Source organism: Lissotriton helveticus, chromosome 5_1, assembly GCF_964261635.1.
Source record: "Lissotriton helveticus chromosome 5_1, aLisHel1.1, whole genome shotgun sequence".
Taxonomy (NCBI): Eukaryota; Metazoa; Chordata; class Amphibia; order Caudata; family Salamandridae; genus Lissotriton; species Lissotriton helveticus.
In genome coordinates, this window is record NC_136065.1 from 1,083,076,998 (window position 1) to 1,083,101,940 (window position 24,943).

The 24,943-nt window shown below is 47.4% G+C and overlaps 1 protein-coding gene across 2 annotated transcripts in view; it reads left to right on the forward strand.

Moving 5' to 3' along the window:
- The window catches only part of SLC68A1 (solute carrier family 68 member 1), a 185,854-nt gene that overhangs the window by 46,940 nt on the left and 113,971 nt on the right, over positions 1-24,943 (forward strand). The window contains exons 2-3 of one of the 2 annotated variants that reach the window (XM_078643652.1): positions 1,349-1,616; positions 21,801-21,880. In XM_078643652.1, coding sequence (XP_078499778.1) covers positions 1,452-1,616; positions 21,801-21,880 — 245 coding nt within the window. In that variant the 5' untranslated portion in view covers positions 1,349-1,451. Of the gene's footprint in view, positions 1-1,162; positions 1,617-21,800; positions 21,881-24,943 lie in introns of those variants that run through there. The other variant, XM_078643653.1, reaches the window with a different exon arrangement.

Below are 24,943 nucleotides of genomic sequence, written 5' to 3' on the forward strand. Positions count from 1 at the left end.
TGAGCCTGGGATAAGATGACGGCGTTTCGACCAAGGCTGATATGTAGGGTCTCCTCAGGACGACGTCAGTTGGCTTAAGACCTGTGAGAAACGGAGACAGAAACCCAGAAGACACAAGTCAGTCACTCGATCGATCTCACCTAGGAAAACCGTGGGAAGCATGCCTCTACGTAAAAACCAATGAGTACGTCTCATGAAGTCACATAGATATAATACGTACCCCTGTCGGTACAATAACTTACACATCTTGCGCGCTGAGCATCATGGGCTTTTAAAGTGCAATGTTTGTAATACAACTCTTTTCATTATTTACATGTGGTTACACCTGACCACGCAATGCCCAGGATATGCTTTGGAGTAGTGGTGAAACCAAAACACTTCAATAAGCAGTGTTATGAGCATTCTCTACTTTACCGCTGGTCTTTCTTCATGATATGAGGAAGAGCCACCCCTACTTTCGTGGTCACTGCATGTACATACCTTTATTTTTAGCAAGCAATGTGAGCCTGTTGGGGATATCTTGTGTGTCAAAAATGTTACAATGTCTGCATTACTCCTTTCTTCCATTCTAGATGCGTGAAGTTCAAATAAAGTGATTCTTTTCTTTTCAAAGAAGAAAGGTCTTGTATTTTTCGGAACTCAAACTGCTGTTTCAGTTTCCATTGCTTTCGAAATGTTGTCGTTTTGGCATTTAAATGATGCAGATCTGACGTGCACAAGTGCGTGAATATTGACGGCATCCTTTATATTGCCCGGGTAATGGGAAATGCCTTTACCCCCTAAAATACATCTTTTCTGTTGGCAACCAAACTTCATCGGAATCACCGCTATGGTGATGTGGTTTTACTACGCCATTGTAGTGGTAAAATTAGACCTTTTTGCGTTGATCTGGTGGTGATGACGTGTTTAAAGAAAAAAAAGGAAAGCATGTGGGGAGGATGTTGCTGTGCCTCGTTTCTATTTTTGTCTTCTGAAACTTTACCACCAAATGATAACACGAGCACCACTTTATGGGGTTACTCTAGGCATTTAACACTGATCTGTAAACGATGACCTACAAGCAGTGCACGCAAGGAACATAAATGTCAGTGTTTATGGTGATTCACACGCAGTTAAAATGTGTCCCGCCCAAAGTGCCATCCTGTAACCTCATAAACCAGCTGCTTGGCAGGGGCGAGTGACGCACTGTGGGATCGCTGAGCAGGAAGTAGCCTCAGAAGTGGAAAAAAAGCTGATCCGAGCAGATAGTTTTAGTTCAGCTGCTGAGACGTGGAACATTGTTTCTGCTAGTCGCATACGATTTTCGAAAGGGAAAATACATGTTTGTTCTTTTCTGTCCTCCTTGTAGGCATCAATGGACCAACCCCTCTGGAGTGCTAGCAGCTTCCGGGAGATGCTCTTTCTGAACTGGAGATGATCTCGATTTGGGGGAAACCCAAGGAGGAGCTGAAATGGGCTTCAGGATCTTGGGGTTCTGTTTCCACTTGCCGACGGCGGTGCTTTATGGGTCCCTGTCCCTCTTCGTCTCCATTTTACACAATGTGTTTCTGCTGTACTACGTGGACACCTTTGTGTCAGTCTACAAGATCGATAAGATGTCCTTTTGGATTGGAGAGGTACGTACATTTGACATATTTGTAAACCATTGTAATGTGATATACGTGACCCCAACAAGCCACTAGTGACCGCATTTACAACATTAGAAATATCTAGGCAAAAGTGCAATTATCTGTAAGGGTTAGTCGATGTTCGGCCAGCTCTCTGCCGGCTACTATCGAAGAGGCTTGTGGTGGAATTTACTTTATTCTGGGGTGGAAGCCACCCCGAACAGCATAAAAGGATATTGCAGCAAATACTGGTGACTAGGAACAGGTCAAGAGTAGGGACTGTAAATACCAGTGCTTACTTTCAGTGTCAGGGGGCTTGCACTTCTCATTCTGTTTGCTGCATTGGGGTGGAGGTTGGTGGGGGAGGGCTATCATGGAAAAATGAGAGGTAAAGTTTAAAAATAATTTACATTGTACCGAACAGCTGGCTTCCGTAAATAATAGGCTTACTTCCTTGCTTTAGCGTTCTGAGAATATTGGATTTGAGACTCCAGTCCCCCACCATAACAACATTTTTGCATCTATTTCGGTCAAACAGGTGCCAGTGTTGATGTTTGGCCATATAGTGTATCCTGGGTTGCCCCAGTGTTAGGTGGACATCACACAATGCTCTGTATTTCACACGTTATTTACTTTTACCCGGTCTAACGTAGAACATAACATTAGGTTGTAATTATATCTAGAAAAGGAAAACGTACGTGTTGTGGATACTTTTTTAATTATAATTTCTGATTGTGTTTCCTTAAAAGCACTCATTCGCTTCCATATAAATTGCGAGCTGGCTTAATTAATCCTTGTGCTGATTTTCTATTGACATCTTTATCTGAATCGAACTTTAGTGACCATTGGGCAACACCACCTTCACCTAGATAAAAAAAAAAATGTAAAAAAAACAAATGAAATTGATACGACACATTGACTGGGAAGATTTTATTAAAAGTAAACGGTCAACTTGTACTGAGAGCAACAGCAGTACGCTTGCCATTCATGAATACATGTCACACTTTCAACTTTAAGGAAATTCATACGTCTTCACTTTCTGACATTTACTATTAATGAATTTAGGTCTGGGTGGAATACTACAACATTACCTCTGGGAATTGCCATCTATGTAAGCTTGTACAAGACATTTTCTTACACTTGCTTTGCATTTGTTCTGTTCTCTCTAGTTTTAGGAACATATTTTTAGGCTCGGTATTTAATGAATATGGTGTAAGGACCTTAAATTCAGCTCTGAGATATGTATTCAGTGGTAGTAATGCTAGAATGGTTACATGCCTTATCAGATTTTTTTTTTACCTGAAGTGTGCTTACCTTTAGAATTACTCAAGTATTCACAATTTTCCGTTTGACATGAGTAGATTTGTTCTTAAACCAAATAGTGTATTTTATTCTTATGCAATATGGAATTTTTAAAATAGTATATTTATAATTGTATATGGTTGGTTTTTATTTAGTCGAGACAATAAAATTATCCATCCATTTATACACCATACCAAAGTTACATTGAACTTTAATCTGATCTCTACAACATTTTACAATTAATTTGTTTACATTTTCTGTTGTATGTATACATTATCTGGGGAAAACTATGTACCATCTTTATTCATTTGCTGTACTTTACTAGAGATATACACCAAAACAATTCTTAGTGCAAGCATTTTACAAACATTTAGGGGATGGTACAGAAATGGGTAAGTATGAGGAAGTGGGAGCCATGAAAGACATGAAAAATAATGAGGACAAGCATTGACTAAACCAGCAACTCGGGGTTTATTGAGCTAACACATGGGCCATAGTTACTACGTAGTCCCCCATGCAGTTCACTGCAAACATTTGAGTAGAGGTGAAACAATATACCGACACAGCTAATAGCATTAGGTGGGAGATAAAAAATCCACTGGACTAAACCAAGACATGATTGACCAGTCTCAAGCCAATGGTTGAACAAAGCTACTTTCTTAGTGAAAGCTGTGGTTGAAAGGGGTAGATTCAAAGTCCGCTCTATTTACATTGTTAGCAAGAGGTCTGGTTAACAGCAACCGTGTCAAAGCCCAGACCTAGATACAAATGGTATGCTGTGAGCAAAAATTAAGTATCAGTTGCAATGTTGAAAATGAGTTTTAGCAAAATCATAATTCTGCTCCACACCAATATCCTGTGTTGTATACATAGACTTCATCTTGATCAAGTTCATGATGCTGTACTTTAGCAACTGGAATTATCTCCCCTCCCTCATTTCTCACTCCTGATCTTTGGATTATTAGGTGCATTGCTCTCCAGCACTGAATTCTGCAATGTATCTTTAAGACACAGGAAAAAACTCAGCTTAGTGCCTCCGTCTCGTACCTAGCACGGCAGTAGCCTAAGCAAAAGTACACCATGATGCAAGAGCAGTTCCTGCTGAGTAAACCCATGTAGGTCCTGCTTTCGTGATTGATAGCTGCACATTCTTTATACCATGTTTCCTCAGGCTTAGGTCCACCTACTCACTTAGTCGATTGACCCCTTTCAACTCACCTTTCTGGGATTCCAGATTGTGCTCGTTGTCTGTGGGCATCAGTCCTATTTCCAAATAAGACATCTCTGTATTTTGGTCTGTCAATTTTCTTTTCTTTTTTTTTAAATCACCAGAGTCTACAATTGCCGAATTCTTCTTCTGTCAGCTTCACTGATTGTGTTGAATCCTCCCCTTGCTTTCATGTCTGCACTGAGTTATAGACACAAACCGTTTTTCTCCTTTGTCTTAATTATGGCAGTAAGGTTTATCTGGGTCTCAATAATGCAATTGCACCTCTTAATGGGCCAAAGTATCATTACCTAAATGCTCCTGAAACTGAGGAAGATTGCTAACAACGTTCCTTGTTTAAATTCCCTGGATTGGCTGCAAAATGTATCACCTGGCTGGCCCTTTAGGACCATGTTCTTGGGGTCCACTCAAGTTTTGTTTTTGAAGTCAGGTCACTGTCCGCTTTTGCTAATTCTTTTGATTCATCCTTCTTGTTCTCCCTACCACACCGTCTATCTGAAATGTTAGAAAGCACGGCTGTGCCTTTGTACTTGTAAGTTCTGTCTTGGAGCTTTGTAATTTATTCACTTACACACTTTATTTCCTACTTCTTCTGCAGCTACATTCTACTAACAAATGTACATAAAATAATACAGGGGAGTGCTAGCACTATCACCTTGAAGGTACCTTGCACAATATTTAGCAGGTGTGGGTCAAGGTGGCAAATATATACATTATGAAATTGTACATTTCATAATTATTTTTCATAGTGTTGCTTTTTAGGTTCTGCCTACTTAACTGCGCATGCGTTGTCTGTTGCTAAACATGTCAGCTTACAGTAGGCTGAGAGCCTGCTCATTGATTGCCATTCATTCACTTTGCCACTCTTATTTGCGTGCGTCTTAATCACCCGCTTGTGTGTGCTTTCCTTCCTCTACTTGTGTTTGTCCTACCCCTGGAGCATGGACATGTTACTTGTGTCCTTCCACTGCTGGCTTTCCAATCACTACCTTTTCCATTTTGTTTAAGCCCACCATTTGTTACCTTGATGAACTTCACTCTCGCCGCTCTTAGTGTTCCTCACTCACGCCCATGTGGTTCTCCCTTCCGGCTCCATATTGCTCTCTCGCCTGTTTTCTATTCACTCACCCACCTTCTCCATGTTGCTTCAGCTCCCCACCTACACTATTGTTGCTTCCCCCTCCCTCTCTGTTTTGCTTCCCCCTCCCACATCCTCTGTTTTGCAACTCCCCTCCTGCATCCTGTTTTGCTTCCCCCTCTTGCATCCTCCATTTGGCTTCCATGCCCTGCCCACTGTTGCTTTTCCCCACCGTTGCTTCCCATGTTGCTTCCCCCATGCTCCCTGTGTTGCTTCTCCCACCCCCATGTTGCTTACCCAATCACACTTGTGTGCTTACCCCACTCACACTTGTGCGCTTACCCCATTCACACCTGTGTTGCTTACCCCACTTGCACCCCATGTTACTTACCCCACTCACACCCCTGTGTTGCTTACCCCACTTACGCCCCTCGTGTTGTTTCCCCTACCCGCACCCTCTCTTGTTTCCCCTACCCGCGACCCCACGTTGCTTACCCTACCCGGCTCCCGCGTTGGTTCCTCCTATCTGCGGCCGCTCGTTGCTCCCTCTACCCTCGGCCTTGCGTTGCTTCCCCTACCCCCGGTCCCGCGTTGCTTCCCCTACCCCCAGTTCCGCGTTGCTTCCCCTACCCCTGGTTCCGCGTTGCTTCCCCTACCCCTGGTTCCGCGTTGCTTCCCATACCCGCGGACTCGCGTTGCTTCCCCTACCCGCGGCCTCGCGTTGCTTCCCCTACCCGCGGCCTCGCGTTGCTTCCCCTACCCGCGGCCCCGCGTTGCTTCCCCTACCCGCGGCCCCGCGTTGCTTCCCCTACCCGCGGCCCCGCGTTGCTTCCCCTACCCGCGGCCCCGCGTTGCTTCCCCTACCCGCGGCCCCGCGTTGCTTCCCCTACCCGCGGCCCCGCGTTGCTTCCCCTACCCGCGGCCCCGCGTTGCTTCCCCTACCCGCGGCCCCGCGTTGCTTCCCCTACCCGCGGCCTGCGTTGCTTCCCCTACCCGCGGCCCGGCGTTGCTTCCCCTACCCGCGGCCCCGCGTTGCTTCCCCTACCCGCGGCCCCGCGTTGCTTCCCCTACCCGCGGCCCCGCGTTGCTTCCCCTACCCGCGGCCCCGCGTTGCGGCCCCGCGTTGCGGCCCCGCGTTGCTTCCCCTACCCGCGACCCCGCTTTGCTTCCCCTACCCGCGACCCCGCGTTGCTTCCCCTACCCGCGGCCCCGCGTTGCTTCCCCTACCCGCGGCCCCGCGTTGCTTCCCCTACCCGCGGCCCCGCGTTGCTTCCCCTACCCGCGGCCCCGCGTTGCTTCCCCTACCCGCGGCCCCGCGTTGCTTCCCCTACCCGCGGCCCCCCGTTGCTTCCCCTACGCGCGGCCAAGCGTTGCTTCCCCTACGCGCGGCCCCCCGTTGCTTCCCCTACGCGCGGCCCCCGTTGCTTCCCCTACGCGCGGCCCCCCGTTGCTTCCCCTACGCGCGGCCCCCCGTTGCTTCCCCTACGCGCGGCCCCCCGTTGCTTCCCCTACGCGCGGCCCCCCGTTGCTTCCCCTACGCGCGGCCCCCCGTTGCTTCCCCTACGCGCGGCCCCCCGTTGCTTCCCCTACCCTCGGCCCCGCGTTGCTTCCCCTACCCTCGCCCCCGAGGTGCTTCATTTCGCGCGCGGCCCCCGAGGTGCTTCATTTCGCGCGCGGCCCCCGAGGTGCTTCATTTGGCGCGCAGCCCCCGAGGTGCTTCATTTGGCGCGCGGCCCCCGAGTTGCTTCATTTCGCGCGCGACGCTTCATCTACCGCGCGTGACGCTTCGGCCCCGAGTTGCTTCATCGCCCGCGCGGGTCCAAGAGTTGCTTCATCTACCGCGCGACGACTAGGCGGAGGTGGCTGTGGTCTGTATTGAGGAGCGCCAGCACCAATTCCTGGCCTCACCTATAGATGCTGATGAAGTGTCCCAGGCCATCGACGATCTTAATGGGGCCCGTGCGCCAGCGAGGATGGGCTCACAGGCATATTGTACAAGTCATATAAGCACCTCATCTTTTGGAAGGTTACACGGAGGCACTTTAATCGGGGACACTCCCTCCCATAATGTGTGGAGCGGTCATCTCCCTACTTCTCAAGCCGGGTAAACCACCCAATAGGTGTGCCTCTTACAGCCCCCTATCTCTGCTCAACCAAGACTATAAAATCCTGGCTAAGGTTCTCACGATGCATATTTCACTTTTAATAGACCAGAATATCTCTTCTCTTCAGATAGGCTTTGTCCTGAACTGATCAACGTCTGTCAATCTGCGTACCATATTTGCAGTCCTTTTTCAAAGCTACATGGATCGCCCTGTGGTACTGTAGGACGCATAAAAGGCATTTGATTTCTTGGAGTGGTCTTTTCTATATGCTGCGCTCAATAAACTGGGCTTCCCTCGTGGCTTCTGTAATCTCATTCGCCTCCTCAACGCCAATCCAGTAGCCCGGCTCAGAGTGAACGGAGAACCCACGAAGCAATTCAACTTATCGAGAGGTACCAGACAGGGCTGCCCTCTTTCACTCCTACTGTTTATTATTGCTATGTACCCACTAGTGCAACATCTGCAGGAGCAGCACCTTCAACGGGGTCTCAGATTCCATCTGGGCCCTCTTCTGGCCTGTGTATGTAACAAAGGGTAGGGGAGGACAAGGATCAACTGTGATCCAGTAGGGCTTTGATTACCATTCAGAGAAAAGAGAATGGAAGGTCCGGCCGCAGTCGTGGCCCCAGATATCAAGACAACAAGAGAGATGACTGGGCTGTTCCTAGGGGGAGAAATAAAGAAGGAGAAGGTCACTAAGGTATAAGGGCTAGTGCTCAATGGAGGACCACCCCTGGGTATCCAATTTGTTGGATATAATGGCCTCACACACCCTTGCGAGTGTCATGCTTCATCATAGGCAATGCTCCTCGTCGGGCAAGCGGTGCAATGCCCAACGGGCTCACCTCAAGGAGGGGCTCTTTATCGGAGATCTTTTATCCTACTGCCTATGGGTGAAGTGGGGGTGAGGGGCCAGGACAGAGTAGATAGTGCGGGTGAGGATAAAATGTGGTACAAGGTACCGGAAAACAATTTTATTCTGGTGGTCCTCTACCACAATTAAAATCAAGGGCAGGCGGTGTTCATGGGAACTTTGGTTTCCCAGATTGGACCGGGGCTACAGTGCAAGTGGTGTGGTCAACATGTTTCTCGCTTCTAGTACATTGACTGCGATTCTTCAGGACCTAGTAAAAAACTACAATCTACAAAACATGACCTAATGATTAGTATCAGTGTTAAATACAGCACATAAGTTGTACTACCTGTTTGACCCTGCTCTTGCCTAAAGGTTAGAGTTATGGGGTGTCAACAGTACCCGGTGGGTCTGACATCAAGGGAGAAGCCATAGGGGTTGAGGTTTCTACTGCTTGTGTCAGGGCCAGTAATGCCTACCCATCTCACCGGGTCCGGATTCTCTTATTTGTCTGCGAGCCTGAAACTAACCTTCCTCCGCCCCTTCAGGAAGTGGTACGATTCAGTCTTTCTGGCCTAGTTATCAACTAGAACAAGTCCGAGATATTCCCGGTGACAGGCGTCACAAATCCCTTTACATTGGATTTCCCTCTGCACTGGTGCGATAACCCCCTTCGGTATCTTGGTGTTATACTGCACCGCACAGCATCAGAAGTCATCCACCTTAATTACGGTCCCGCTGTCGACGGACTATCCGCGCAAATAGACCAGTAGATAACGCTCCCATTATCAGTTGCCGATAGGATAGCCATTATCAAGATGGTTGTGCTGCCCCGTTTTTTTTTAAATATCCCCATTTCACTTGCGTCTAAATTCTTCAAGACACTTCGGAGCATACTAATCAGACTAGTCTGGGCCAGTGGACAGGTCCATGTAAGCTTGTAGACTCTCACGTTGCCCTTTGCACAGGGGGTTTCAGAGTACCAGATGTTTACCTATATTACCTGGTAGCACAAATACACTCTACATACTTTTGGTATCATCCAGACATGTGCCTACAATACCTGAAACCTGAGTATTCACAGGCTCGCACCTGTCCTCTCTATCGTTCTCCCTCTTGGTCTCACGCGATCACCTACTGAGATACAAACGTTGCATACCACATGTTGGGCCTGGTAAAGACTTTGCTGCTACTGGAAGGAGGACAGCCTTTATTCCCCGCAATTTCCATTGCCAAACAAACTACCCCGATTACTGAAACGTTGACCAAACAAACACTATCTCGATGTGGACTTTACACTATAGGGGACCTGTTTTGCGAAGCCCAGCGGCGCTCAATCTCTGATATTGAGGCAGGACATGTGTCCTTTCTGAACACGAACCTCCATAGTCGCCACTCTGCAGCCTTCAACGATGGAGCCAGAAGAGTTCTTCCCACTCTCCACAGTCATTATATCGCCCAACAGTACTCGCCTTGTTTCCCGCCTATATCACCTAGCCCTGATGCTTCGGCTGGTTTTGGGGGGAGTGTCCCTTGCGGCATGGGAGAAAGACTTTGCCCACCCCTTACCGGATAAAGTATGGGCAAACGTCTGCGAACAGACTCTCAAATCTCAAATAACTACAGACACTCCATTTTAAATACCTACATAGAGCTTATGTTATCCCAAAAATCCTTGCCAGAATGGACCCTTCCAGGCCCCAGAGCTGACTCAGATGTGCGGCCGACCGCGCCGACTTTATACACTTAGCTTGAAACTGTCCCCCCCCCATCTTGTCGTACTGGGAGGCAGTTTTCCGACATCTCACACCAATGATTGAGGCTGAACTCCCCATTACTTGCGCTGCTTGGTTATGTCCAGCCACTGGGGGCTGGGATTTGACACTTGCAGCCATTTTCTTATTACTGACTAAGAGGCAAATCTCCGTGTATTGGGGCGGCTCTACAACACCGACAGTTAAAGCCTGGATAAGGGAACTAATGTATTGCAACACCACTTGCGATGTGTATGCGACGCTCTGTCCCCTACTTCCAGGCCCAAAAACATCTGCAACTACTTCACTCCTATCTAGTGCTTCATCCTGAGCTAACTCATTGATGCTGACCATTCTGGACCCGGCATTAACCCAGCACTGGGGGAGGACTGGGATCTAGGGGACTGCTATGGAGAGACATTGAAATCTGACCCATGCGGCCATGACAACATGGATACCCCCCACCCCGTGACCCTAGACTTGATTTACATCCTCCTGCGCTAGCTGGCCAGTTTCACTGTTATTCTTTTTCTTCTTCTCTTTTCCTTTTATTGTGCACACCTGCAATGTTACTCTGTTCTGTTTTAGTTACATGCTGCTGTATTGATCTCTGTAATTATTCAGTCTATGTTCCTCTTACTGTATACGGTATGGCAGCTGTTTTTGGGAAATAAATAAAAACTGGTTAAAAAAAATACTTCATCATATCCGTCATTCAAGCCACTATATGTAGTCCAAGTATGTATTCTAGGCATTGTCTCAATTGTTTGTATGTGCAGCATGCATACAACATTCCTGTGTTTTTCCTGCTTTACTAGTTCATTTTTTGAGGTGCTGGTGCACTGTTTGGGCTTTTTGCATTTGCTTATCAAAGTTTACATATTAGGAACTCATAAAGTTTTATCTGGTTTGACTTTACGGTTTCATATTTAACTTCACTATTCCATGATCCCAAGTCTCTGGGCCACCTCCTGAAACCATATCAGCAATGCTGTTCCTGTCCGTTAGAGAACCGTACATATAGATTAACGTCTCTGCTGCTAGATTTTGCTCCCTCATGGACCATACATCTGATATCCAGGATAATGAATCTCCCAACATTTTTTTCTTGCTTTTGTTTAAGACCTCTTTTGTACAATACCAGTACCTAGTATTTTGATCAGTCCATTGCCTATCATTGGTTGGCTTTCTTGTCAGTCATGCCATGTGCTTGTTAGATCGCAGAATAATTCATTTGATGTATTTTTATGTATTTCAGTCCACAAACTGGTGGAAAATTATAATTATATCAGACTGAGACCAAAAGAGATTTTAGAGACAATACCAATTCCCTTCCTTTCCAGAATCTCAAACAGATCAAATTTTTTAGGTTTTGCCTTAGCCATGCGTACGAAGTACGCATGCGCTAGCAAAACCTCTTGAGTTCTATCTGGGGTGATGACCCGCCTCTGCCTATCATTGGCTAGCTCCATAAATGGAGGCTAGCCATTGGGAGGCAGAGGCTGTCAATCGCGCTTTCTCTCAAACGCGATTCGGGGGCGTTTCTGGTGCTTTTTTTAAGCCCCGCCCCTTTGTCCCGGGCCGCGCTGCCATTGGCTGCCGGCCCGGGACACCCCCGTGACGTCATTCCCGGGCCGCGCTGTGATTGGCTGCCGGCCGGGACACCCCCGTGACGTCAGCCAATCACAGCGCGGCCCGGGACCTGACTTGTTTTATTTTCCAAATCACATAAGAATCCATGGGAGTGTTCCAGGCTCCCCTATAGACCTCCAGCGGCACGAATCCTGCTAAGTGCAGCGTCTGTCTGCATGGAGGAAAGAGCTTTGCATTTACAGTAACACTTCACATTGCGTTCTTAAGTAGTGCTTGATCAGAGCTGAGTCAAAATGTCCTCCCTTTTTATTCACCTCTCGCACCAGTCTCCAGACCACCACCCCTTTTCCAGCCTTTGGGGGAGGGAGTGATAAATGATGGTGTGTAAACTGATGCCCTGGCAAGGCAGGGGTGTTTGGAGGAAGTGCTTGCATTAGTCTGGCCTGGACATATAAGAGGGAGAGAGGCATTAAAGCAAAGCAGCTTGAGGAACCAAACCCTGAAGTTTGTCAGCGTTTGGAAATGGCTGTTTTCTCCCACATCTCGAGGAACTCCTCCTGCTGGCTGCCCGCTGTCGAACCCGGTGTTTGCTGGGGGCGCGTGCTTGCTGCAGGCTTCCACCAGCTTCCCAAAGCGTTACCTTTGGAAAACAGCAAAGGAGATGAGCAGGTGACCGGGATACTGCTGCGGCCGAAACAAAGGCAGCTGCTACCTGAAGAACACGGGCAGACCCCGCAGCAGCCAGCACCGGACATGCAGGGCTCGGCACAGGCTCTGTTAAGAAACCGGGTGAAGAGCCTCCGGGATATGCCAGGACCAAGCACCCTCACCAACCTGGTGGAATTTTTTTTCAGGGATGGCTTCAGTCGCATTCACGAGATTCAGGTAAGGGTGCACGAGAAAACAACTTTTTAAAGTTGTATTTTCTAATGCGAATGTGTGGTTCTGCGCTATGTGCCATACATGGTAAACCATGTATGCATAGATTAGTGATGCTTTTTCGAATAGGCACTGGCAAGACATACAGAGATTCCTGCAGACGGTGTCATTTTATTACCCCACACCTCGCTGAATTACAATGGGATGGGTTGTTGCCAAAAAATATGTATTTCCATCTGTCATTCAAGTTATGCACACGCTATTGTTTTAGGCTAACCTGCACATAAACCGTACTGTCCACATGACGCTAGGCAGTTTTGTTAAAAATAATTAAAGCAATACAAACTTACTGAGTTTGTAAATGTAGATGCTGGCGCGGAACGGTACTTTTTCAATAAAGTTGCTAGTATTAAACGATAGAGATTTATTTAAGCGAGCCTCGGGGTGTTTTAGAAACGTGCGTGGTCCGTGTTGCGGGGAAGGAAAGTTCTACTGTGTAATCCAATGTCGCAGTGCTCCTAAGAGTGAGTGGATTCGACGCAGTTAACAGCTTCTTTCATGGACGGCGCTTCGTGACTTTCATTGATAATGAAGAGGTCCCGGGTATTAGGGTCTGGGCAGGCTTGGAGTTCATCTGATAATGGAAATTTACAAGGATGCCAACAAGTTGCACAGTGCATGCCCTGTGCTCGAGGTAGTTTGCAGTTGGTACATTAGATCCACGGCACGTGCCACAACCCATGGAAGTGCATTGATATCGTGTATAATAAGTGTGAAATATTCGCCGCACACGCTTAAATTAAAAACTTGATTATGTCTTTCACCAAGCCCCTGCCCTTCCCTAAAGTGTTGCGCCTCGCCAAGCCCACCCTTGTGCCAGTTGTTAATTTTGCAAACGAGCTATTTATATGTTGTTTGGGTCGTTGAACAGCTAACCGTGTGCGCGAGACGCGGCAGGAGCTTGGTCCAGGAGGCGTGCCAGACCAGGAGCGGGGCCGACTGCCCCGCCCGCCTCCAAAGGGGCTGGCCTCTGTCTACCCGCGCGAACGATCACTGGCACTGCTTATACAGCTGCAGTGCCACTGCCAGCTCACGCAAAGCCCTTTTTTACAAGGAAAGAAGAAATTAAACATGGAAAGTTCAGTATTCAGTGCCCAACCGCCTCGAGATTCTGATCGACACGTTTTCCCACCACCCAGAATAGATACAGATATTCTGCACAACAGAAAACCTCACATTCCAAAGTGAAACTTTTATTTTCCGTTTTTCTTTGACCAAAAAGTTTTCGAAATATTGTGTTCCCAATACAAAAAATACCTCTCATTCGCATGACTACGGAAGAAGTCGATTTAAATGTGTCCCCTCACGTTTAAAGTAGCAGATGTCTCTAAAGTAGCAGATGTCTCTATTAACCTGGAATGCAACGTTTTATTCTTGGGTTTGCCAACGCTATCCCCGGAGGAATGTTTGTCCCAGCTTTAGTCTAATGTATTTATTTAATAGGAGTTCTGCCGTCACCGGTGCCTTTTCAGAGCACTAATGAAACAAGATTATCTAGACGGCACCCCTCATCTAGAAAGGCCCAAAGTGTTATTTGATTACCCGGGATTGGAAATATTTTCCCATAACATTGAGTCATTTAGTAACCCATTATGCGGTCACCCGAGAAAAAAATCACATAGTTTGATACCTCTCTTGCAAGTCATTGCCCTTCTTGTTCTATGAAGACCTGTAGTTGTGTTAATGTAGTCTCTTTGTTAAGCTGCTTCCCACTTTGTAGTGGTGTGCATAAGTTGTATTACTGAAGGGTGCTCACTTCGAGAAGAAAAGGGAGGAACCGTTCGCGGTGTAGTCGGTCAGTTGTTGACTTTGGAATGTGAAATCCTTGATTCCGGTCCGTCCTTCAACAGTTGACCACAATTGAGTGCTTCTTGCCAATCACTTACTCTTCCCACACCTACAGAAATGTGAAAAATTACGTAATTGTGTGGAAAATATTGATGCATGTGCCTGCTTAAGCACCTTTTCCCCAATCCCAATCTGTGTCCTTGGAGTATTCCACAGAGCACTGGCTGCTCCCTTGGGTCCTGTTGGTGAGTGGAGGAGCTCACAGCGGCACTTGTAATCGAGAGCAGGAGCGCTATTTAACCCGCTAATGACTCCCGCTGCGTGAGTCGCCTGGGCTGTGTCCGGGCCAAGACCGGGCTAAGACGGTCCCGTTTAAGCCCGTGATAGACCGGATGAGGCCGGGCGACTCCAGGACCTGGTGAGTTCGCCTTTTTGGTTGCTGGTAGTCTGGGACATACTCACTGCAGAGATTCTGCTGTTTAATTTGGGTACAAGCTCAATTGGGCCATGGGAATGTGGCTGCCAGGATTTGAGGACTGTATTGGTCCAACAGTTCCAGATTTGCACGGAAAAGATAAGAAAGATTCCAGACCGGGATATCAAGGGACCGACTTGTAAAACTGAGCTACAAAACTCGTAGCTTTCATATGTATTTGATTGGACACAAGCCTGTTCCCAGTGTATTCTTGAGTAGCTCTGACTTGAGGGGACCGTCGCCTTATCACTCAACTTTTTTAGTTCTGGGTTCATATAGCATTCAGACCCTAGCGGACCCATAATCGTTTCAAGACTGTATTGTTCCTGAATTACTGTGACTTGTGTATTTTCGAATTTGAGTGAGAGGGATGGGAAAGAGGAAGGCCGGGAATGTGTTAAAGTCAGATGAGGGGCCACAACAATCACTAATGACATGCCTATCGGGGGCCAAGGGGGTGATCGAAAAACAAATACATTCAGTAGAGGATTCACTAAAGCAGCTTGGAAAGGCCGTCTCTAGCATCGGGAGATGAATGAATACATGAGCTGTACATAGTATAGCGCTGCAGTCACCTCATGGAGCTAGCTTTGAATTTTCACAATTACAGGTTGTGCTGGCAGGTTACCAGGAAACCAACACATAAATGAAAAAAATTGTCATTTACAATGCCAACAGCTCTAACTTTTACAAAGGCGAAACCGTTGCATTGTAAATGCTTGTTTTTTTTTTTGTAACTCTTTTTATTGTTAAATGAAACATGAAAGGAACAAACAAGGCAATAAAACAATATACTCGGGCGTGCGCTCAAAGAGGACGGGAAATGCATTACAATACAATACAGGAGTTATTTTACACAGATGAGGGGGTCGGAGGCAGGGAACGCAAAGTCAAGAACATGAAACTTTAAACAACACCAGGAATGTTGGGTCAGGGGGACTGGGGAGGATTAGGTATCTCTATGAGGGGGGGCGTACATATATCTCCCCGGTATGAGTTCCATTGGCTCCAAATTTTCCCCCATTTCCTGGGTCTACCTCGTGCCACATACACAGTTTTTTCCCTAAACATGCACCAATCCATGTTCTCCTTCCAAGCCACAGCCGTGGGGGGCCTCTGGGAACCCCACAGCTGTGCAATGTCTCTCTTAGCAATCATATTACCAAGGGTCGCCCATCGTGTCTGTGACACATCATAGTCATTCAGCTCCCATACATTCAACAAACACCGTCGAGCTTCAGGCAACATTGCCACACCCGTTACCTCATTCATCACCTCATGTATGTGATTCCAGAAAAGCACCATCTCAGGACATTCCTAGATTATGTGGAGAAAGGTACCAAGCAGACCACAACCGCGCTTACACAATCCATCCGTCGAATAACCCATACGAATCAAGCGTGGGCCGGTAACATAAATCCTATGTAAGATCTTAAGCTAGATAAGGCGGAGACGGGCCGGGATCGCGACCTCCTTGGGTGAGGATATCGCCGATTGCCAGTCCTCGTCGTCTAATTCTATACCATCTGCAATCCAGACAGGCCTGAGGTGCTCGAGCAGGCTCGAGCGATCATTGATCATTTTCTTGTATATCAGGGAAATGATGCAGCCACTTATCCATTTCGAACGCTGGATTCAAAGCCGGGCCATACATCCCATGGTTAATCGCTGCAAGCTGGGAAGCCCAATAATATCGCCTGATATCCGGAAGTGCAATACCGCCGTCATACCAGGGAAGTGTTGGCTTTGGTAGAGCGATACGCGAACGCCCGTCCCATATCAACTGTCTCTGTAAAGTCTCCACCTCCCGGAAATACCTCGCCGGAATTACGTCGAGTGTATTCTGGATTGCGTATAAAAACCGCGGCAAGGACATCATTTTAAAAAGAGCTGCTCGCCCAAGAGGAGATAACGGCAACTTACGCCAACCCACTACGTCAGATCGTAAACGTTGAAGTGGAGGAAGCAAATTACGCTCGTAGCGAACCGCAGGGTCCAATGTTATAAAGACTCCCAGATATTTAAAGCCCGTCTGTGTCACCTGGATAGGACATCCACGCGGCAGGAGGGGGACGCCGCCAGCAAGCACATATATGTGGGACTTGGTCCAGTTAATTACGAGGCCGGAGTTTCTTCCAAACGAATTAAGCACATCAAATAATACATTAAACGATTTTTGAGGCGACGTGAGGTACAACAAAATATCGTCCGCATAGAGCGATATGCGGTCCTCAAAATCCGGAGTCCATTGTATGCCTCTCATCGAAGGTTCCCACCGTATCATGGCAGCAAGAGGTTCCAAGGCAAGGGCAAAGAGAAGTGGAGACAGCGGGCAACCCTACCGCGTACCTCTCCCAAGAACAAAGGGCCTGGAGACCCGACCGTTTACTACAACCTGTGCCAATGGTTCCTCATACAAAAGTTTTACTCAACCAATGAAACCATGGCCGAAACCAAATTTCGCAAGAGCAGCCCAGAGATATGGCCATTCGACTGTGTCAGAGGCCATCGTGGAGTCCAAGGAAGCCAAGATTGCCGGTTCACGCAACGACGTCGCCCTCGCGAGAACACCATGCAAGCGCCGCAAATTCAATGCGGTGTTGCGATGTGGAATGAAACCAGATTGATCCGGATGAATTAGGTCACTGACTACCTTTATCAAGCGGTTTGCGAGCAACTTAGCAAGAATCTTAGGTTCAGCATTAAGGAGCGAGATAGGCCTGTAAGACGCACAGCGGTCCCGTGGCTTCCCCTCCTTATGGATCACCACGATGGTTGCAAGACGCTGATCACGAGGAAGGGAGCCAGTTTCTCGCGATGCTAAGAACATATCACGGAGATACGGTGCCAGCGTGTCAGGGCGCAACTTGTAAAGTTCGATGGGAAGACCATTAGGGCCCATAGCTTTCCCGGAGCGAATAGAGCGAATAGAGTGGATAGCGAGAGCCACCTCGTCAACCGAGGGCGCAGCATCCATCAATTCCCTGTTTGATTCCGACAAACAAGGCAACGCAATATCTCGTAACAGCAAATGAGTCTTCCTCAGGTCTGTCAGACACTGGGGAATACACATCCCGAAAATATTCAGCAAAGCACTCAACAATGCCAACAGTGTCAGTCACTCGCATGCCATCAGGTCTCTGAATCACTGGAACCACACGACTTGCCCTCTCCTTTCTGTCCAGCCATGCAATCAGTTTCCCAGCCTTGTCGCCCACATCATACAGTCGTCCCTGCTGCTCCCTACCCATCTTGTTAGCTGCATCTGTAACCAGGGCATTATACTCAAGTTGCGTGAGACTGAGAACATGAAGCGCATCTCGAGTAACACTCCGCTCCAAAGCACTTTCCAACTCAGTAATTTCAGTCCCAAGGCGGACAACCGCCTCATTTCTGCTTTTCTTGGCGCACCCAATTAACGACAGTGCCTGCCCCCGGATGACCGTCTTAAATGCTTCCCACAGTGAAACAGGTGAGGACACTGACCCCACATTCTCCACAAAGTACAGATCCAAAGACTTAATTAGTTCAGTTCGGGTTTTAGGGTTATGGAGGTACCACGGATTAATCGGGGCCACCCTTCCCTCAGCACCCACATTCATGTTTATCTGAAACCACAGAGGGGAGTGGTCCGATATGCCTCGAGCCAGATGTCTGATCTCCCCAATTGACGAAGACTGGGCAGCCAGCATCAAAACATAGTCCAATCTGGAAAGTCTACCATGTGCCCCCGAGTGGAAAGTGCACTGTGTCTGTCCTGGATGCATCAGTCTCCAACAGTCTACAAGTCCCAGTGCTTCCAAGAAACCACCCAACCAAGACTGTGCTCTCGTAAGATCCCTGGGGGGGTAGCGATCCTCCCTCCCGGAGACGACTGAGTTGAAGTCTCCATCCAGTATCAGGACACCATTTGGGAGCCCCAAAACTACTCGTCTCAAATCTGCAAAAGTAGTGGTCTGTAAGCCAGGTGGGACGTACACCGAGAGCAGCGAGATAGTTTTCCCCTCCCACCTACCAGTGAGGGCAACATAACGCCCCCTAGTATCCAGAACTATGTCATCGATTTCCAGGGGGAGAGAGTTCCTGACTAGTATACCCACCCCTCTGGAACTAGTGGTGAACCCAGAATGTGCAGCGAGACGGTATCCCCTTCTGTTCATAGCGTAACAAGCGTTTCCAATCAAGTGAGTCTCTTGTAGTAACACTACATCAGGGGAGAGGCGTCGCAACGTTTGTAGGACCACCCCCCCTTTTTATCCGGTCCCCCAACCTATTTACATTCCAATATAGTAGCCTCAGCCCCCTACCCCCCATCCCGACCGTTGATGATCTCCCACTTCATGTCGAACACAACACCCAGGTCCAAAATTGAAACAATACGTTGCCTTGAAAAAGAATGGAACACACCCAACATACTATCCCCCCCGCCCTCCCCCCCCAGCAGTATCCCTGTTCAACTCCCCCCACCCTGCACCCCTGCGTAGACTCAAAAGCCACCCCAACTTGTAGTGTGCCTGTCGCCCTAACAAAAACTAATCTACACAAAGAAACCCAGAGGAGGAAAGGGTCCCTTTCTCCCCCGCCACCTCCGGGAGTATATTTCAAAGCATACGATCGTAAGAGTCAGCAAACCACAGTTGTCTATTGTACTCATTGTCCGGAACTCTGGTTCCATCGCTCATTCTTGTTCCAACAGGCCACCTTCAGCTCCACCTGAATGTTCCGAGCGGTCGCGCCGGGTAGGCAACGTATCTAGCCAGTCACTTACACCCTCGGGGCAATCAAAAAAGAGCGTCCGATCATCATACTCAACACGCAAGCGGGCCGGGAAAAGCATCGCATACTTCAAATCCATATCTCTGAGTCGCCTCTTCACCCCCTGAAATCCCATCCTTTGCTTCTGAACGGATTGGGAAAAGTCCGGGTAGAAGTTCACCATGGTGTTTTCAAACTCCGTTGGGCCGCCCATCCGTAAAGCCTGCAAAATGGCGTCTCTGTCCCTGAAATTAAAAATTCTGGCTGATCGGCCGCGGGGGGAATCCCGGTTTCGCCTTCCCTCCCGGCACTCTGTGTGCACGTTCCACCGCAAAGAATTTACTCAGTCCCTTGGGGGTGAGGTGATTGAGGATGAGGTCTTCGACAAGGAGATCAGTGATCAGTGTTTAAGAGTTTTCAGGGACCCCAATAATACGTACATTATTGCGCCTTGCTCGACCCTCAAAATCCTCCAGTCGACGAGCAAAGAAATCATTGGAGGATCTCAAATTGCGAACCTCTGTCTGTAAGTCGGACATATCCGTCGTGAGGCTGGAGGTCTTCAAGTCTAAGGATTTGACCTTCTCATTAGTCTTTGCTAAATCTGTTCTGATGAGATTGACGTCAATGGCCACGGTGTCAAGCTTCAGGGCCAGAGCCTCGTATTGCTGGCCGATGGATGTCTTGATACTAGCAATGGCGCCCATGATGTCTTGCAGTGTTAAATCCGCCGACACAGTAGGATCGTCAGTTGCCTCCTCCCGGGCTCTGGGTGTACCACCGGGGGACCCCCTGGGTTGAGTATAACGATCCATAACATTTGTTTGAGTTGCACCCCCCCGGAGAGCGGTCTTGACTTTCCATTTCTCACCATCTGGCTTGCCTGTCATGGTGGGCTGTGTGCCCCAGAGGGGCGCCTGAGATCTGGTCAAAATGGCTCCTCAGAATTCACCCACGGGGTCACCAAAGGCAGATTGGAGCTAGTGTATTGCCGCAGCCACGCACTTGTTGTTCCCAGGCCTATGTGGAAGTCACGGGATCCAGTTGCGCCCAGAGTCGGTCCCAGGGAAGAATAACACCAGTTAGCAAAAACGAAACCGAAAGCCAACTCCGGGCCGTGGTCTAGACCCCCCTAGCCGATGTTGTTGAATTACTGCCTGGGCACAGTAACAACTCGAGGCCCGGGTATCTCCACGGGATAGGCCGCAAAGGTTCGAAGTGTCGTAGCTTAGGAACCCGAAGTCCAAATCAATTTTTGAAAGCAGCTATTATATCGGCTGGGCCGCGTCATCAATAACCCATCTTCGTATTCAGGCTATAATTCAGGATAGATGCGGGAGGCGGCGAGGGTCTCGGGAGCCCTGTGCTCACGCGGCCATCTCGGATGCGCGCGAAGCTCCTCCCTCAAAACAGATCAAATTTATGGTATTTTTGTCTCACAAACGTGGCAACACTAGTGTAACTTACTTTCATTGATGTAAACTGTAGTACGTTTGTTGTCTGTTTTGTTCTTTATTGCTGTTGCTATTTTATCCTCCATCATATGGTACGAAGTAGTCTTTGTTTACATCATAGCCCTTCTTGGACAACATAAACTTGGTGCAGCTATATTCCAAGTGATGAATGTAGGTGAACTACGTCTCTCACTGGCAGCGTGGTGAGGCTTATGAGCCTCCACTGCGTGTGCACTTTCTCCTGAAGATACTCTGCTTGTGCACACCTCTCTCTTTCCCATCTCCATGCTCTGTAATTGATTATGCAAGACGTGTGTACATTTGTATCTGCTGTCCTTTGGTATTTCCACCTGTCTCACACGGTCCTCCCCTCTTCACTGCATTCTTTCTTGAATAGTGCACTTGAGGTTGGTCTTGCTATCTCCTCTACAAGCAAACACTACGCCAGGGGGCTGCTGATTGATGAGACATACAAGGCATACACATTCCACTTCAGAGATGCTTCAAGCTAAATCCTTTTCTGGCATTTTCCTAAACACTCCTTGAATTCTTGAACTTAAATACCTTTCATCTTCCATACATTCAGCACTCTCCCACATTACTCTAAATCCACTTCCATTCACATGTCCACTACACATATTTACATTTTACCACACCAAGCTTACCTATTTTATAGTGGGCTATCCAGCTAGACACCAATCTTGCTAGAAGTGCAAAGTGCATCAAATAACTTGTTTCTATTGTGGTCAAATTCCATATCCAATTTAACAAGCAGTAGGAAGTGTCATTACATCTGCTGGGGACAGTTTTTTTTTTTGCTGTACACTGTTTTCGTTATGGAGTCTGACAAATAAATGTGTTTCTTTTAGACGATATTTCTTGTTTGGAACAGCCTCAATGATCCTCTATTTGGCTGGATGAGTGATCGTGTTTTCCTCAGCACACAGCAGTAAGTACTGGTTTTTCAAATGCATGGTTGTCCAAATTTTATAATGTTTTTGTTCTAACAACTAAATAATAGTTAAATATGAAATAAATGACTGACTCGCAATTCTGTTATTTTGTGGGTCATTGTCTTCATAGGCTACCAAGGAAATTGATGAACATTACTTACACACCCCAAACTCGTATTGCAACAAATAAACAATTGTTAAATGTAGTTAAAGAATGTGTGACAGGCCCATTTATTAAATTTTTTATTTCATATCATACTCAATTTCTTTGCGGTATCAAAAGATTATATGTTTTGATTTAGCTTACACTGTGCATGGTTTCCTCAAACAATTGAGCTTTTTTCTCTTTTTGATGGTGTTTGAGAAAGGCATTCTAATTTTTTAAGCCCACTACTGTCAGATTGAGCTAACCTTGTGCGCAGGAACCAAAGCAGGTGATGCCCGTCTACTGTCACCAGTCCCACCAGTGACCACTCACACAATAGTATGAGGGACAGTGAAAAAAACAGGGAAAATGAAATGGGATAAGAGAGAAAATAGAGCCACTACTCTACCTCATCACTTCCTTTGGTTTAGGAGGTTTACAGGATGTAGTAGATCTTTGCAAAGCAAAGCGATATCTTAAGTAAATTGTTATTAAGGGTTCGATCTGTATCTGTGACTGGGTATACCTAAGCAATATCAAGCAACTCTTTTTACTATGATAGTTATTTGTTTGTTCATACTAGAACTCTACTACCTTGTAATGTCATGTACAATACATATTCAAAATTGTCCAACCTAAGAAGCCTTCTTTTTACATCACATTCCCAGTGTCCATCAAAACAAACCTTAAAATGTAATAGTTCTGGACAAGGATAATTCAAGTTCCACGTAGAGAGGTCCAACAGCAAAACTGTGTCAAGAATACCTATCACAGGACATTGTGAACCATGAGGATGATATACCAAGTACCCAATTACCAGAGCTCTTGCAGCCTGCTGTCCTTCAAAGAGGATGTTGCAGTACTCAATCCTGTGACATATAATGTCATTGTATTATAGCTCTCATCTCCATTGACAACTGAGCTTGCCGAGCAGTGCTTGCTATTCTGTTGATATGTTTTTCATGGTTTAAATTTCAGTTGAAATTAGTTGTAAAGATTTGACCTGATTAGTCGGTATAATTGAAGAATAATCATTTTCTTGTAGGACGAAAGAAGGGACAGCTCCAAGCTTGATGCTTGGTTCATGCTAGCTTGCAAGCTTTTTTTTTTTTACCCATTTCTGTTTTTGTTTTGTTTAGGCACTGCACAAGAGTGTGTTTTTTTTCAACCGTCTGTGTTTTTTTCAACCGTCTGCCTTGTATACTTCTCCCGCCAGTGTGACCCAAATGATTCCATTCCAACCCTCTCTCCTTCCGTTCTTGTCAGTGTTACTGCTCGTGCCCACCTTCTCCCTCCACCATATGTGGTCCGTATCCTTGTGCCAAGCTCCTCCCTCCCATCCTTTGATGTCTGTGTTGCTCCCAGACTCACCCTTCCTCCTGTATTGCCTCCCTCCCCTAGTGTTTTCTCCCTTCCAATCTGTTGCCTCCTGCCCCGCAATTAACCAAAAAAAAAGCACAATGACTCATCCTTCGTTGGCCACGTCATAGCACCTTTTTAACACCCTCTTCATTGTCCGTTTTGCCTTCCTCACATATCCTTCCATCCCTTTCCGCTGGTTACCTCAGACTTCCCTCCCAGCCAGCAATAAAAAGAACAAGCATTTGCAATGCAACGGTCTCGCCTTTGCCAAAGTTAGAGCTATTGGCATTGTAAATGACAACATTTTTATTTATGTGTTGGTTTTGAAATCCGATAAATAAATGACATTGTCATTTACAATGTCAATAGCTTAATTTCTCGCAAATGCGAGACCTATTGCATTTGCACCCACACAGAGCCACACACACACACAAACCCCCCCCCACCCACCCACCCACACACACAGACACAAGCACACACACAGAGCCACACACAGGGTACAGAGGCCAGAAAAAACGATCACAACGAGGGAACAGGGGGGGTAGAAAAGCAAGCACAACAAGGGAACGGGGGGGGCAGAAAAGCAAGCACAACGAGGGAACGGAGGGCAGAAAAGCAAGCACAATGAGGGAACGGGGGGCAGAAAAGCAAGCACAACGAGGGAACGGGGGGGCAGAAAAGCAAGCACACCGAGGGAACAGGGGGGGGCAGAAAAGCAAGCACAGCGAGGGAAGAGAGGCAAGAGGCATCTTCAAGGCAGGTGGCGTCTCCTGTGTGTTCTCTGCCAGGGCTGTGCCCAGGTCCACGATTCAGCAAAGGTCCGATCTATCATCTTGAACTTACCGAGGGTCACACAGCGCGTCAGTCCTGCCATGCAGCCGTTCTGCCTGAAGTTCGTGGGGCTGTAATATACCGACTTTATGCCCCCCGCTCCCATTGCAAGGCCCAGCTTTGAAGGTGGGGATGTGTCAGAAAAGACACCTTGTGTCAGTAGATGAGCCATAACCAGCGTTGGAGGTGTCTAGTCCATTCGCCAAGAATGTAAACACGGAGCAGGAGAGGGGACTGGGGTCCGCTCTATCGAAAACCGTAATCAGTAAATTACTGTAGGGCATAAAGATACAAGTTCCAAGTGCGTGAGTGCCATATAAATAGTTATTATGCATCCATTCAAATGTATAAATGGATTAAAACATGTACAAAATCGCGACAGCTAGCCTAACCGGGCATCCAGGCGCTAAAAGAGAGATTATTACAGATGAGAGTCGTTAACGCTTGGCATGTTCTTATTAATGACCGGTGGGGGTCCTCGGTGAAGGACACAGAGAAGGGTGAAGCTGAAGTTTTCCCACAGTCAGAGCCCCTCAACAGGTGCATTAACCCTCGGGGATATCTCGTATAAATACATTCCTCATACCCGCACCCACGCTCCTTCAATACCAGATCTGAAACAATTGGAACCAGTAACGTGAAAACATACTCCGGCCTCAGAAGCAGGTGCATTAACCGATCGAGCCACCGAACTACAAAAGTTATATTTAAGAGCCAGCTC